General features: G+C 64.8%; 1 protein-coding gene across 1 annotated transcript; it reads left to right on the forward strand.

The window, feature by feature from the left end:
- The first annotated feature begins 648 nt into the window (after window positions 1–648).
- On the forward strand, window positions 649–6,704 carry Kcnn4 (potassium calcium-activated channel subfamily N member 4). The gene is made up of 9 exons (XM_021626838.2): window positions 649–1,461; window positions 3,061–3,156; window positions 3,298–3,701; window positions 4,037–4,172; window positions 4,849–4,959; window positions 5,173–5,291; window positions 5,466–5,535; window positions 5,846–6,006; window positions 6,387–6,704. Coding segments are annotated over exons 1-9 (1,266 nt in total). The 5' UTR covers window positions 649–1,293; the 3' UTR covers window positions 6,388–6,704.
- Window positions 6,705–15,012: the final 8,308 nt, after the last annotated feature.

The following is a 15,012-nucleotide window of genomic DNA, read 5'->3' on the forward strand; positions in this document are numbered from 1 at the left end:
GGGACCATCGTGTGGGCCACGGGATGAGGCACCCCTGGGTGTGTGTTTGTCACCGGGTGTGTCCGAGTGTGTGGCTGGGAGTCTCCGGGCGTGTCTGGCGGGCTGTGTTGGTGCCAGACACGTCTACCCGTGGGCATCCCGTTTCTGTGTGGCCGGCGGCCCCGGGGTGCCACAGGCAGGGGAGGGGCATTCGGGTGGTTCTCTGGCTCTGGGCTTGAATCGTGCCGTGCGCCCGGGCACTAGGGGGCACACCAGTAAGTGTTGGGAGCCACGGTCAGGAGTGTGCGTGTTTGGGTCGGACACATAACCGCAGGAGTCACTGACAGCGTGTGCCACCCTGCTCGGGTCACACCCGCAACCCTGGTGTCTGCCGAGCGCCGGGGCCCAGGACTTCCACCATTGCTGCGTCCATCCCTGTGCGTGTGCAGCGCTGGGGGGCCAGGCCCTGGTGCTGGGCTGGTGGACTGCTCCGCCTGTGCTCCCCAGGCTGACCCCTGCTGGGCTGGTGGACTGCTCCGCTGTGCTCCCCAGGCCCTGGTGCTGGGCTGGTGGACTGTTCCGCCTGTGCTCCCTAGGCGTGGTGCTGGGCTCCTGGACTGCTCTGCCGTGCTCCCCAGGCTGACCCCAAACTGCTCACACTCAGGGCGTGCCCTCACTTACAGAGCATTGTTCGAGATTAATGCTCGTGCGTGCGTGAGTGTGAGCCAGTGTGGGAGCCCTCGGAGGTGCCCGAGGGGGGAGGTGACCGAGGGTGCCACCTGCCCTGGAGCTGCAGCCGCGGGCGCAGTCACTCCCGTGAGGGGCTCTCGTGCTCCCTCTTCACTGCTGCCCTCCCCAGCCGTGAGCGCTGCGTGTGAGTGTGGGCACAGCCTTCGGGTGTCCGTGTGTGCCCGGGACAATGCTGCCCTGCTGAGTGCTGGCGTGCGCGCGCGCGCGCGCGTGTGTGTATGTGTGTGGGGGGGCGTGGCTGTGGCTTCTGAACTCTCGGGACTTGTGAGTCACTTCTGTGGAGGTTGTGCGGTGTGCCCTGGTGTGCCGGGCCATCTCCGGTCTGGTCTGCCGTGGCGCCCGCGGTGTCCGGGGGCGGCGGGCCGTCGGTGCTCACAGGAGTGCAAACGGCTGGAGAGCGCCGGTGCCCACGTGTCCGGGGCGCAGACACACCCGCCCTGCCCCGCCCTCCGGGGCTCGCGCGCGGCCCCGGGGCCCAGAGCTAGCAAGCTGGCGGCCGTGTGCGTGCTGCGCGCCGGGGGGCCCTGGGCGGGCGGCTGGCTGCTCCCCAAGAGCGCGGGGGCCATGGGCGGGGAGCCGCCGCGGGGCCTGGGCGCCCTGAGCGCCCTGAGCCGCCGCCAGCGCCTGCTGGAGCAGGAGACGCGCGTGGCCGGCTGGGCGCTGGCGATGGCCGCGGCGGGCACCGGCCTCATGGTGCTGCACGCCGAGGCGCTGTGGTTCCTGGGCTGCAGGGTGAGTGCTTGGCACGGCGGGTGTGAGGGGCTGGGGTGTGCGCCCCGAGTGTGGGGGGGCCGGGGTGTGCGCCCCGAGTGTGTGGGGGCCGGGGTGTGCGCCCTGAGTGTGCGCCCTGAGTGCCTGGGTGTCAGGTTGTGAGGGGGGCCGGGGTGTGAGGGAGGCCGGGGTCTTACACTGGGTTTGGGGGGGCTGGAGGGGCCCCCGGAGCTGAGCTAGTGTGACACCGTCCTGCCCCGCTCCCACGCGCGGGGCCCTGCGGGTGTTATCGGGGTCGGCTGAGGGCCTGCAGGGCCCCGATAGCGGGCTCCCTGCGTCCCCGCGCCTTATCTGTGAACCCAGGCGGCGGGGCCCCGAGGTGTGCCCGGCTCCCGTGTGCCCGGCCTCCCCGGGACGCACACGGCGGGCTCGAACCCGCCGCCCCAGAAGCGGGGAGGCCTGGGTTCACACTCCAGAGTGCGTGGCCGGAGGCTCACCACGACTGTGACCCCAGCACCGGGAGCACAGGTTAAGGCCGCGTGTGCGAGGGACGCGCCACAGGTGCGGCTGGCTCGGGTCCCAGCGAGCCCGGGGCGCCTTCCGGCCGGGTCACGCGGGTGGCAGCAGCTGGGGCAGGGGCCGTGGGCGCGGCCCGCGGGTGGGGGTCGGGGCGGCCGCCAAGTGCCGGGAGGGGGTGGGGCCGCCCGGCCGCCGTGCCAACAGGAAACGGGCTGCCCGGCTCCCACGGTGCACCGCGCCCAGCGGGGGGGGGGCGGGGGACCCTGGTCGATGAGTGGGAGCCTGGGGGATGAGGGGGACCCGTTGGGATGAGGGGGATGGGGGAGCCTGGGGGATCCCGGGGATGGGGGAGCGCCGGTAGGGGGGGATGAGGGGGATGGGAGACCCGGGGGAATGGGGAGGGGACGGGTGACCCGGGGGGGGGTGAGGGGAATGGGGAGTGGGTGTGGGGGGAGATGGGGAGCGCCGGGGTATATAGAGGAGCAGGGCGAGAGGGGGGATATCGGAGGGGGATGGGGAGACCCGGGTAGTCCTGGGAGGACCCGGGGTCCCCCTTACCTCTCACTTCTGGGCGCCTCCGTCTGGGCCTCAGTTTCCCCGGCTGCTGGAGCACAGCCCCGGGCACGGGTGTGACGGGCCGCAGTGGCCTGGGCTGCCCTGAACGGCGATCCTCCTGCCTCGTCCCGAGGGTTACGGTGGACCCAGGAGAGGCGCGGGGAGCGGGGCGCGGGGCGCGGACACGGGGTGCGAGCCGGGGTGAGGGGAGTGGGCCTGGGGTGCGGGGCGCGGGGCCAGGATGTGGGGCGCAAGGCGCGGGGTGCGGGGCCGGGGCGCGGGGAGCGGACCGGGTGTAGGGCTCGAGGTGCGGGGTGTGGGGCGCGTGGCAAGGAGCCGGGGCGCGGGGAGCGGGATCGGGGTGTGGGGGTCAGGGCTCGGAGCCGAGATGTGGGGCGCGGGGTGCGGGGCGCAAGGCGCGGGGTGCGGGGCCGGGATGCAGGGTGTGGAGCCGGGATGTGGGGCGCAAGGCGCGGGGCGCGGTGCCGAGGCGCGGGGAGCGGGGCCGGGCGCACGCTCACGGCCGGTCCCCCCCCGCCCCCGCAGTGGGCGCTGTACCTGCTCCTGGTGAAGGGTCTGATCTCGCTGTCCACCGTCCTCCTCCTCTGCCTCATCGTGGCCTTCCACGCCAAGGAGGTGCAGGTGAGCGTGTCCAGGGCGCCTCCTCCCTCACAGTGCCCGCGCTCGGGCGCCCACTCGCGTGGAGGGCGTGGGGGGGTGCAGCGCCCCGCGGTCCGCGGCCCGGGCGTGCCCGCCGCCCTCACCGCCCCGCGCCTTCCGCAGCTCCTCATGACGGACACCGGGCTGCGGGACTGGCGCGTGGCGCTGACGCGGCGGCGGGTGGCGCAGGTGGCGCTGGAGCTGCTGGTGTGCGCGCTGCATCCCGTCCCGCTGCGCGGCCCGTGCCCAGACGCGAACCCGCCACGCCGCGCCTTCCTGGGCCGCGGGGAGGCGCTGCTGTCGCTCGCCATGCTGCTGCGCCTCTACCTGGTGCCGCGCGCAGCGCTCCTGCGCAGCGGGCTCCTGCTCGACGCGTCCTACCGCAGCATCGGCGCGCTCAACCGCGTGCGCTTCCGCCACTGGTTCGTGGCCAAGCTCTACATGCACACGCACCCCGGCCGCCTGCTGCTGGGCCTCACGCTCGGCCTGTGGCTCACCACCGCCTGGGTGCTGTCTGTGGCCGAGAGGTGAGCGGCGGGGGGCCGGGGGAGGGGGGCCAGGGGGGCCGGGAAAGGGGGTCCAGGGGAGGGGGGGCCGTGAAAACCGGGGGGGGACCGGAGGGTCGGGGGCCGGGGGTACCAGGAGGATCGGTGGACCAGGGGCGCACAGGGGGCCGGGGGACCGGGGGCGCGCAGGGGGTCGGGGGGCACCGGGGGACCGGGGGGATTGGGGATCGGTGGACCGGGGCGCACAGGGGGCCGGGGGGACCGGAGATCGGTGGACCGGGGGCGCGCAGGGGGCACCCCCGGTGTGTGTGACTACGCTGGCCCCGCCGCGCTTCAGAGCCGCCCCGTGCCCGCAGGCAGGCCGTCAACGCCACGGGGCACCTGGCGGACACGCTGTGGCTGATTCCGATCACCTTCCTCACCATCGGCTACGGCGACGTGGTTCCGGGCACCTTTTGGGGCAAGATCGTGTGTCTGTGCACTGGCGTCATGGTGAGCTCCGCCCCGCGCCGCGCCCGAGACCGCGGCCAGCAGGCCCGGCACCCCGGGAAAAGTGGGTGTCCGCACGCCCAGCCCCTCTTCGCTCAGGACATTTTATTTTATTGTTATTGTTATTGTTATTTTTGCTGTTGCTCTGTTTTGTTCAGAGACAGGGTTTCTCTGTTTAGCCCGGGCTGGCCTCAGACCTGCCATGTAGCCCAGGCTGGTCCTCCAGGCTCGGTGCGTTCTCCCCGCCCCGGCACCGGGTCTGTAGGTGTCACACAGCCTGGCCCTGTGCCAGCTTCTGCGCTGCCGTTTTCAGGTGACAACTGGCTCATTTATGCCGACTGGAGAGGCCCCCTCTGTCCTCCTGCCAGCGGCCTCCGGAGGTGGGGGTGGCCAGTGCAGCAGGAGTGGGGTCCCAGGACTGGAGAGGCAGAGGCAGGAGGAGGTGCAGGTTTGGGGCTAGCCTCGGCTACCTAGACCGAGCAGGGCTGGGAATCTGGCATGTCCCGCGCCATGGAGACCTGGGTTAGGGCCTCGGCGGTGTGAGCGGGGGCTCAGCCGTGCTGTAGTGGAGGCAGGGTCAGAGAAGCCACTCCTCCGTGGTCCAGAGTGCAAGGCCAGCCGGAAGACCTGCCCTGGGAGTGAGGGGACAGTCCCAGCGTCATGCCCGGCCTGTCCTCAGGGTGTCTGCTGCACGGCCCTGCTGGTGGCCGTGGTGGCCCGGAAGCTGGAGTTTAACAAGGCGGAGAAGCACGTGCACAACTTCATGATGGACATCCACTGCGCCAAAGAGGTGAGGTGGGCATGGCGCCGCGAGACAGCCTGGGCTACCGCGGTGCCAGGGGCATGGTGGAGGGGCCCTGTGTCCCACACTCTGTCCTTACTCTGTCCTCGCTCTGTCCTCACTCTGTCCTCGCTCTGTTCTCGCTCTGTCCTCATTCTGTCCTCGCTCTGTTCTCGCTCTGTCCTCACTCTGTCCACACCGTGTCCTCGCTGTGTCCCGCAGATGCGGGAGTCGGCGGCCCGGCTGCTACAGGAGGCCTGGATGCAGTACAAGCACACCCGCCGGAAGGACACGCGGGCCGCGCGCCGGCACCAGCGCAGGGTGCTGGCTGCCATCCTCAGGTAGGGCCTGTCCTGGCACCGCCGAGAGTGTGCAGCGCTGCGTGTGTGTGTGTGTGTGTGTGTGTGTGTGTGTGTGTGTGTGTGCGTGCACGCGCGCGCACCTAGGCCTGACGCCGCGTGTGCCCTCCTGCTCCTGCCCCTCCCCCTCACCGAGCGCCGCCCCCCCCCCCGCAGATTCCGCCAGGTCCGCACGAAACACCGGAAGCTCCGGGAGCAGGTCAACTCCATGGTGGACATCTCCAAGGTACCGACGGGGCGGGCGGAGCCGTGCAGAGCCCCCCCCACCCCCCGACGGGCCTGGGTCCCAACAACTGGGAGCTCACGCCCGAGACGCTGTCCCAGGGCGTGAGGAGCGGGCGGGGGCAGCGCTAGGGAGGCCGGGGCTCTGAGTTCGAGGCCAGCCTGGCCAGGGTGAGTCCCGGGCAGACAGACAGACGGCAGCGGCGCGGCCCGCGGGGCGCCCGGCTCCCACCGGCAGCGCCGGGGCCTCGGGCTGCAGCCTGGGGCGCCCCCGTGGGGCGGGCACGCGCCGCAGCCACCGCCCTCCCGCGCAGATGCACATGGCCCTGTGCGACCTGCAGCGCGGCCTCAGCTCCTCGCACCGCGCCCTGGAGGACAGGATCGACGGGCTGGCGGGGCGGCTGGACGCCCTGATGGAGCTGCTGGACCGCGCCTTGCAGCCGCCGCCACAGCCCAGCGCAGAGGACACCAGCTGGTGAGGGGCGGGGCCAGAGGAGGGGCGGGGTCAGGAGGCGGGGCGGGGCGGGGCGAGAGGAGGGGGCAGGAAGGGAGGAGGAGCCCCAGCCCCTCACTGGGGAATCCTAGGCAGGGGCTCTGTGCTGAGAACATCCCTGCTCTAGTGGCCTCTGGCCTCCTGGCCCTCTTCCTTGTCGCTAGTGTCTGTCCGCATCCCACCCGCGCCCTCCTCTCCCGCCGTGGCGCCCTCCTCCCGCCGTGGTGCCCTCCTCTCCTCCCGCCTCGGCACCCTCCTCTCCTCTCCCGCCGTGGCGCCCTCCTCCCGCCGTGGCGCCCTCCTCTCCCGCCTCGGCACCTGCCCCTGTGCCCTCTGATCTGCCACGCTTCTTCACTCCTCAGATGCAGGAAGAATCAGGCTGTGCACACAAGGGCTGAGCTCAAGGACGTCCTCAGCTCTTCAGGCCCGTGGATAAACACGCCGGCACACAGCGGGCCCATGGTGACGTGCACGGACTCTGGTGGTGGCAGCCGGGAGGGGACGCTGGCTTGGACCCGACCGCAGCGGGAGCGTGGTCCCCGCTGCACGCGCGCGTGCCCTCACCGGAACTGTGCCCTGGAGGAGATGCGGGGTCCGCGGGCCGGCTTCGCAGGAGGAGGACGAGGGAGGAGGGCGCGGGGCCCGCCCGCGCTGTCGTGCTCAATAAATGGTGAACAGGTTTCTGTCCTTCGGACTCCAGTGGCCTGGCCTCAGTTTCCTCCTCTGTGGGGGCGGCAGAGGCAGGGGGATCTCCGTGAGTTCGAGGCCATTCTCGTTGACACATTGAGCCCGGGATGGCCTGAGGCCCATGCTGGAACCTGGTCTCAAAACAAACACCACCAAGGGAAGGCAGAAGGACAGTTTGGGGCTAGCCTAGGCTACATGAGGCAGGATTAGGAGTTCAAGGCTGAGTGGGTGCAGAGCTCGCTGCCAGCGGGCAGCCACACACACGCGCGCGCGCGCGCGCGCGCACACACACACACACACACACACACACACACACACACACACACGGCGGCTCCCAGCCATGCCCCAGCCCCCTGCTGGAGAAAAGCAGGGGCGGGCACAGGACGCCCACCGCGTGCCCGGCTCCAGCCCCGCTCCGCACTCTGTAACTTCTCTTGCTCAGGTCTGTGTGCCCGTGAGCACTCGAGCATGTGCAGGCCCCAGCTCAGGCTCTGCTCCACTGTTTATTTCTTTGTCTGGGGCGGGGTCTCTCTGCGTAGCCCTGGCTGTCCCGGAACTGTGTAGCCCAGGCTAGCCTCTGCTAGCTGTGCCTCAGCTCCCGAAGCCTGGGGTTGCCGTGGTGCCACCCTGACTGGCACTCTGTCTTGTTCTGCTTTTTAAATACATAGTGTGTGTTTGTGTGCGTGTATGCACGCACACATTGTGGGCTCGTGTGGGTGCAGGCCAGAGCACAGCTTTCGGGAATCTTAGGACGCCCCTCAGGTCAGTGCTCTCCTCGCCCAGCCGCGTGCCCCTTGACCCTGCCCACACCTCACCTTCCCCCAGAGCCCCAGGCTGGTGTGCCCGCCCCCCTCGTCAGAGCCCGGGCTGGTGTGCCCGCTGCCCTGGCTGCTCACCCCGAGTCACCCAGCTGGGCTATCTCTGGACTTCCTGCCAGGCCAGGCTTGCCCTGGGCTAACCTGGGGTGCTCATGGTCTGCTGCCCAGGCCGGCTCACCCGGGGGCCGGGGCTAGGTGCCCCCTCCTCCAGGATGCCCCTTCTGGTCACTCTGACTGTGCCAGCGCCATGCCAGCCTCCTGTGAACACGTGGATCCAGGGAACACCCGCCCCTCCCACGGACATGAGGCCCCTGAGGCCGGTGCACCCCAGCTCTCTCCTTCAGTGCAAAGGCCCCAGCGTGCCAGAACCCCAGAAACAGCCCCAGAGGAACACTTTACACACCCGGTAGCCAGGGGCCTCCCGAGGAGTCACTTCAGGAGGTGGGAGTGGGGAGGGCAGCTCAGCGGGCAGTGCCAGGAGTCCTGGCCTGGCGTGCACCGAGTCCTGCTCCCACCCGCAGCAACTTGCACGCTCCCTGGTGCACACGTGTAACAGGCAGGCTGCCAGATGCACATGTGTGTCTTCTCTAACGGTTTCCACCCGGGGGCTTCTGGCCGACAGACACCAGCAGTCCTCAGAAGACGCGTGCCCTGGGGCACCTCCTCAGAGGGCTCTGACATACTCTTCCAACCCAGCACTTCCTGGAAGCGTGCTGGCGGGTGGGCGGGCTGCAGGCCTGAGTCGCTGGCACCTGGACCCGCTTCCCCCCTGCTTCTGTGCGGCCTGCACTCCTTGGGGATGGGGCGCACAGGGCTTGGAGAGCAGTCAGCGCGGCCAGGAGCCAGCCTCCACGATGGCTCACAGCCGCCCTCCTCGCTCTGAGGACCTTCCCACATCCACCTGAGGGTGCCCTGCTTCACATCCCACTGGCTTCCATCGCCTCTCTCTCAAGAGCTAGCTGCACGGCCAGCACGGCCTAGCACGGCCTAGCTCGGCCTAGCTCGGCCTAGCACGGCTAGCACGCACTCAGGCTCTCACTCCCTTACTTTGTAGCACTGGGCAACGCTGTGTGCACTGGACAGCTGCTGCTCCTCCTGACCACTGTCCACTGAGCCACACCCCAGCCCCTCACTGGGGGAGTCTAGGCAGGGGCTCTACCACTGAGCCACACCCCAGCCCCTCACTGGGGGAGTCTAGGCAGGGGCTCTACCACTGAGCCACACCCCAGCTCCTCACTGGGGGATTCTAGGCAGGGGCTCTACCACTGAGCCACACCCAGCCCCTCACTGGGGGATTCCAGGCAGGGGCTCCACCCCTGAGCCACTTTGTCAGCCCCCCCCCGTGTGTCTGTGTGTGCACACGTGCGCGCACACACACACACACATGCACACACGCAGAGTGCTGAGGTCAGCCTCAGGATCAGTCTTCAGGGACAGCCTATCTTTGTTTTCGTCTAGCCAGGGTCTCTCACGGCTGGACAGTGGGCTCCACCTCTGCCCCCCAGGTCTGGGAGTACAAGGTCACTTACACTTCTGTGCGTGGTCATGATGACTGGACCAAGTTCCTCAGGCTCACAGAGTAAGCTTCACCACAAGAGCTACCTCGTAGGTGCATTTTATTTGGACTTTAAATACACAGTCTCACTCTGTAACCCAGGCTAGCCTGGGACTCACTGCGTAGCCAGGCTAGCCCTAAACCACGCTCAACAACCCTCCTAAATTCTGGGATTACAAGCAAAAGCCACCTCGTCCAGCTTTTTTTAATAGCTGGGAAGTATTTTTATACAGCTGGAACAAATGTTACATGCAAGGTCAACGTGCTTTGTCAAAGTATGATTTTCTGTGTGTGCGGGCATGTGCACGCACGTGCGTACTCACATGCCCTCGGATGGCAGCTGGAGGACAGCGTGTGAAGCGGACTTGCTCTTTCTGCCACGCAGGAGCCAGGAGCTCTGCTCTCTTGCTGACACTGGTCACCGCCCCCTCGGGAAGCCCCGCCCTCCTCTCGGCCCCACCCCACCTCGTCCCCTTCCTCTTGGCTGACCGGGAAGCTGGCCTGCTGTCCACCTGCCCAGGGCCAGCTTCTCCCGGGTGTGTGTGTGTGTGTGTGTGACGGTGCCTCAGCTGCTGCGGTGCTCCCGGCCTCAGCGTGCCCTGTTTCCCTCCCGGAGCCCCGCCCTGTCCTGGCAGCTAGTGTTCCCTCGCCCACCAAGAACAACGTCTCAGGTGCTGGGTGTTGGCGCCCTGGTTTATTGTGATTTCTTGTGATTTATTGCTGCCCTAACATCCACTCTCGCTGGCTGGCACAGAGGCCTGCTTGCAGCCTTTGTGCTGGGGACGCTCTGCCAGCATACCAAGCCTGGCCGTGCTTTTTACAGGGTGCAGCGAGTGCCAGCGACCTGTCCTGTCTGTCCCTCTCTCACTTCTGTACAGACAGACTCCTGAGCTGACCCTGTGGTGCTCCCTTGTAGCCTCCCAATCTCGGACTCAGTAAGGAGGCAACAGCTGCTCAGACATTCAAGGTCGACTGCAGCCAGCAGCTGGGAGTATGTGAGACCCAGTCTGACAGGCAGACAAAGGGAGAGAGGGAGAGAAGGAAGGGGAGGGAAGGAGGGGGGAAGGAGGAAGGGAGGAGGGGAAAGAAGGAAAGGAAGGAGGGAGGGAGGGGGAAGGAGGGAAGGAAGGGAAGGAAGGAGGGAGGGAGGGGGAAGGAGGAAAAAGAAGGAAGGGAAGGAAGGAGGGAGGGAGGGAGGGAGGGAGGGAGGGAGGGAGGGAGGGAAGGAGGGAGGGAGAAAGGAGGGAAGGGAGGGAGGGAGGAGAGGCAGGCTGACTTCAAGTCTCATCCCTGGGAGCCGGCTCTCACTCACCTGCAGACGTGTTGTGCTGTCTCTGGCTCCCAAGCAGCCGTGTCCATCAGACACCAAACAACCAAACCTGGGTCTGAAATTCAGCCTTTCAGCGCCTCCGTTCCCTTATGCACTGCTTGGGGCCCTCGCGTGCCAGGCACGTGGTGTGTGTCCCACTGCCGGGTTAAACACTGCAGCTCCCAGGCGTGGTGGCGCACACCTCTAAGGTCATGCTGTGGAGGCAGGCGGCGCTCTGCTTTCAGCTCTAACACCGAGGCTGTCCCAAACCTAGGACTCTGCGCAGTTATGGGAACGGGAGTCGCAGCGGTGCCACCGCCCGGGAGACTTGCACACAGCTGAAGGCGCAGACAGGACAGGGCAGGCTGGCTCTCCTCGCTTGGACAGGGTCGGGTCCAGCCGCTCCACGGGGCAGAGCCGGCCTGGGGAAGTCACTCCGAACTGCCGCACGGACATCATCCATCTGGGCCCATCAAGCCCTTCCTGTTTACTAGGCCTCACTCTGTGGACCGTGAGCCTCCTGCCCCACCTCCAGGGCTGGGAGAACAGAGCTGTGCGCGCACTCTTCACTTCTCCCGAGAAACACAAAGTCCTGACAAACTTCCGGAATATGTACTTTGATTTTGAGACATTTTTAAAATAGAGTTAGACTGCAGAGTTTAAAAGCCCTAGCTGGGAGGCTGGAGAGATGGCTTAGTGGTTAGAGCACAGGCCGCTCTTCCAGAGGTCCTGAGTTCAGTTCCCAGCACCCACATGGTGGTTCACAACCATCTATAGTGAGATCTGGTGCCCTCTTCTGGCGAGTAGGTGTACTTGCAGACAGAACACACAAATTAATCTTATTTTTAAAAAAAGCCTTGCCTTGCTGGTGACACAGGCCTGGGACGGAGCTACTTGGGAGGGCTCAAAAGTTGAAGAAGTGTCTGAGCTACAAACCGAGTTTTAGGCTGGCCTGGGCTACTTATTAGTAAGACACTGGTTCAAAATAAAAACATTAAAAGACAGCCTGGGAGACATGGCTCAGTGCTAGAGCCCTGGCCTACAGTCCCCCAGTGAGGGGGTGTGGCTCAGGGGTAGAGCCCCTGCCTAGAGTCCCCCAGTGAGGGGCTGGGTGTGGCTCAGTGGAGAACTGCCTAGACTCCCCCAGTGAGGGGCTGGGGTGTGGCTCAGGGGTAGATCCCCTGCCTAGCTCCGGGAGACCCTGGATTCAGTCCCTAGCATCATATACACAGACAAAGCAGTCCTTGTCTTCCTCATGATCTCCAGGTTCACCGCCAGTGTATCCTCTTCTCTCTGAAGCCCTTTGCTCTCATGGCTCCACATCACGGTGTCTCTAATGTCCCTGCTCTCTAGCATTCAGCTCCTTTCCACATCCCCAAGGCCAAGAGGCCCAGCCTCACTTGTCTTCCCCAGCCCCTTGGCCACATGACCTCAGTGGGCTTCGGGATTTTAAATACCAGCTGCATGGACATTTAGCACGCCTGTGTAATTACTGGGAGGAGGGCAGAGGCTTACGACTTACTACCCAGAAGGGAAGGCACTGTTGCTTCCCTGCTGTGCTGATGAGCACTGACCTCGGCTCTGCCAGGCTGGTGACCGGGCAAGTGCACTGGCCACTCTGCAGAGCTGGCTGGTGACTGATCACACTGGCCGCTCTACTGTTGGGGCTGATTCCCAGCACCCACACGGCAGCCCCCAACTGTGATTCCAGTAAGCTGCTGATCCGATGCTCTCCTCGGACCTCAGCGGGCACTGCACACGCACGGGGCACAGACACGCCTGCCGGCAAAGCACTGTGTGCTTTATTTACTAAATAAATAAGTCTCAGAAACCAGCCTGACTCCAGCACGGTGGGCTGCTGAGGAAGGTCCGGCAGGAACAAGGCCGAGGCCGCAGGGAACTCTGCCGCTGGCTTGTCCCCACGCTGCGCTCTCGGCCTGCTGAGGGCGGCACCACGTCAAAGCAACCAGCTCGGCTGCGGAAACCAGCGAGCCTGGGCAGGGGTGAAAACAGCTCGGTTCTCGCCCACGAGGTCTCTGTGCCATAATTCCTTGTGTGTGCTTCAGAGCCATTTAATGAAGAGAAAAACATTACCTTCCAGCCCCAACCTCAATCCTAGCATGTTTTTACCATGTGGCCCAGGCTGGCCTTTTCTTGAGGTCCTCCTGCCTCAGCATGGACTGCAGCAGCAGGCTGGCCTTTCTGTCAGCCTCAGGGCTTGCTCAGCTCGGTCCTTTTTCCTGGGCCAGTTATGAGCAATATTCGTCCAGTCAAGCAGGCCAAACCCTCAGAACTGGTGTCCGTGCTAGTTGTGATGGTGCACAGGTCAAGCCAGCACCTGGAGGGGAGGCTGGCCACAAGTTCAAGGACAGCCAGGGTTAGGAGACTGTCTCCAAAGACTGCCCTGCATCAAGAGCTTTAATATATATATATATATATATATATATATATATATATATATGTCCATCTGTGTGTGTGTCTGTCTGCCTGCGTCTACGGGGTCACACTCACAGCCGTTTGGAGGCGAGAGGACTCAGCTCTCCCAGCTGGAGTCCTGGGAGGCTCGGTGCTGTCTGATGTGGGCACTGGGAATGAGCCGGCTCCTCTAAGGAGCAGCTGGATCTCAACCTCGAGCATCTCCAGCCCTCAAGAGCTTGCCAAACACCTACATCCCGATGTTGTGAGCGTGTGCACAGGCAGAAAGGCTAACTCATGCTACGTAGCATCTGCACGGCCTTGGTACCTCCGTCCTCAGCATGGGAACCCCGACGCTTCTTCAAGCCAACTTCTTGCATTCCCCATGTGGTTATCACCGTGGCCCCAGGTTGCTCCCGGAGACCGCTGAAACCCTGAGTCATGCCTCCCCTCCCACTGCCTCACCTCTGCCCAGCTTTCCCTGCTCTAGCCACTCCTTATCTTCCCCCTCATCTGGGGCATCTTGCCTAGGCAGGCCCGGCGGCTTCCTCGTACCCCGCCTGCACTTGGTGTCTCTGCGGCCTTTCTCGGTGAAGCACCAGGCAGTGTTCACCTTTGTGCCTGGCTCTCACCGTGTGGGAAGCACGCTGCATTCCGAAGTCCCCGTCAGCCCTGACTCACACGTGGCTCTCGCCTTTACCCTCCAGGAAACCACTGTGAAGTTTGGGGGTTTGCTAGGAAACAGTGATACAGTAACAGTGACAGCACCACATCAGGGCAGGCGAGGCCTTGTTCACTAGGAAACAGTGATACAGTAACAGTGACAGCACCATCAGGGCAGGTGAGGCCTTGTTCACTAGGAAACAGTGATACAGTAACAGTGACAGCACCTCAGGGCAGGCCTGGACAAGGCCTTCCAGTGGCTTCTCACTGCAGCGGATGTCACCAGTCCTAACCACGACTGAGGAAGGCGGGGAGAGACATCTGCCGCCAAGCACGATGGCCTGGCTTTGTCCCTGCCGCTCGCAGGTGGAGAAACAGGGGTCCTGGTGCTTCCTCCGGCCTCCACACCCTCACACCCATCCCTGCTCCACATCCCCTACCCCGCGGCCACACGGTAGATACTCAAAGGTAAATCAAGCGGTTGAAAAAGAAAGTCTGGCCTCGTTCCTAAACACTCCTGCCCCAGCCCCTTCCTCTTGTCACTCGGAGATCCCTCTGGCCACCTCCATGCGGTCCAAGTCTCAGGGACGGTCAGAGGCCAGGCTGAGCAGCCCCGCAGCGATGCCACCCAGTCCACCTGGGTAATGCTCCCCCTTAATGCCCAGAAGGGGGCGCTGGAGGCATGGCTCAGCAGGTAAAGGCCCCTGCTGCCAAGCCTGAGGGCGAGCCTTCAAACCCCAGGCCCAACATTGGAAGAGGCGAGCCTGAACGTTGTCCTCTGACCTGCACACATACACAGTAAACACATAAGTAAATAAATACATAAATAAATGTAATGAGGGTAAATTTAAAGGCACGGTGTTGCGTACCTGAAATCCCAGCACTAAGGTAGGATTGGCTTGCGCTTCAGGCCAGTCTGGGCTCCATAGTGAGGCTGTCTCAGAAAGCCAACAAAACAAAACAGACAAGGTTCTGAGAACCTCAGGATGCCTGCCACGCCCCCTGGGAACAGTGGGCCCCAAAGCTCGGCCGGCTCTATGGTGCTCACGCTCACTCCACGACAAACTAGTACCCAGCGTTCCCTGACTTCTGTGGGGATGTAACCCCTGAGGCTTGTGACTGGTGCACGGGAACACACACTCTCATCTGTGGGCTGCTGCGGCCATCACACTGACCGCGTCGGAACAGAGCTGGCTAGGGAACACGCACAGCTCACAGTGCTTTGCATGCTGGGAAGCCCCTCTCCACACCTGCTGCCAGGAAACCTGGGAAACCGAAATCGAATGTGTTTCTTCTTGTCCTGGGCTCACCCTGTACGGCACTTCTGGAGCTTCCAAAGACTCATTTCCTCACGCATTAAGGCTCTACTCCAGCCTCACCCTATGGCAACCCTCTGCGCTCTACCACTGACATTTTGTTTCCAGGGTGTCTCTGTGTAGCCTGGCTGTCCTGGACTCACTTTGTAGAGCAGGCTGGCCTCGAACTCCCTGAGCCAAGCTTGGAAGCCACGGAGCCTTCGGGCCCTCCCGTCCTTTCTCTCA

Source organism: Meriones unguiculatus, chromosome 14, assembly GCF_030254825.1.
Source record: "Meriones unguiculatus strain TT.TT164.6M chromosome 14, Bangor_MerUng_6.1, whole genome shotgun sequence".
Classification (NCBI taxonomy): Eukaryota; Metazoa; Chordata; class Mammalia; order Rodentia; family Muridae; genus Meriones; species Meriones unguiculatus.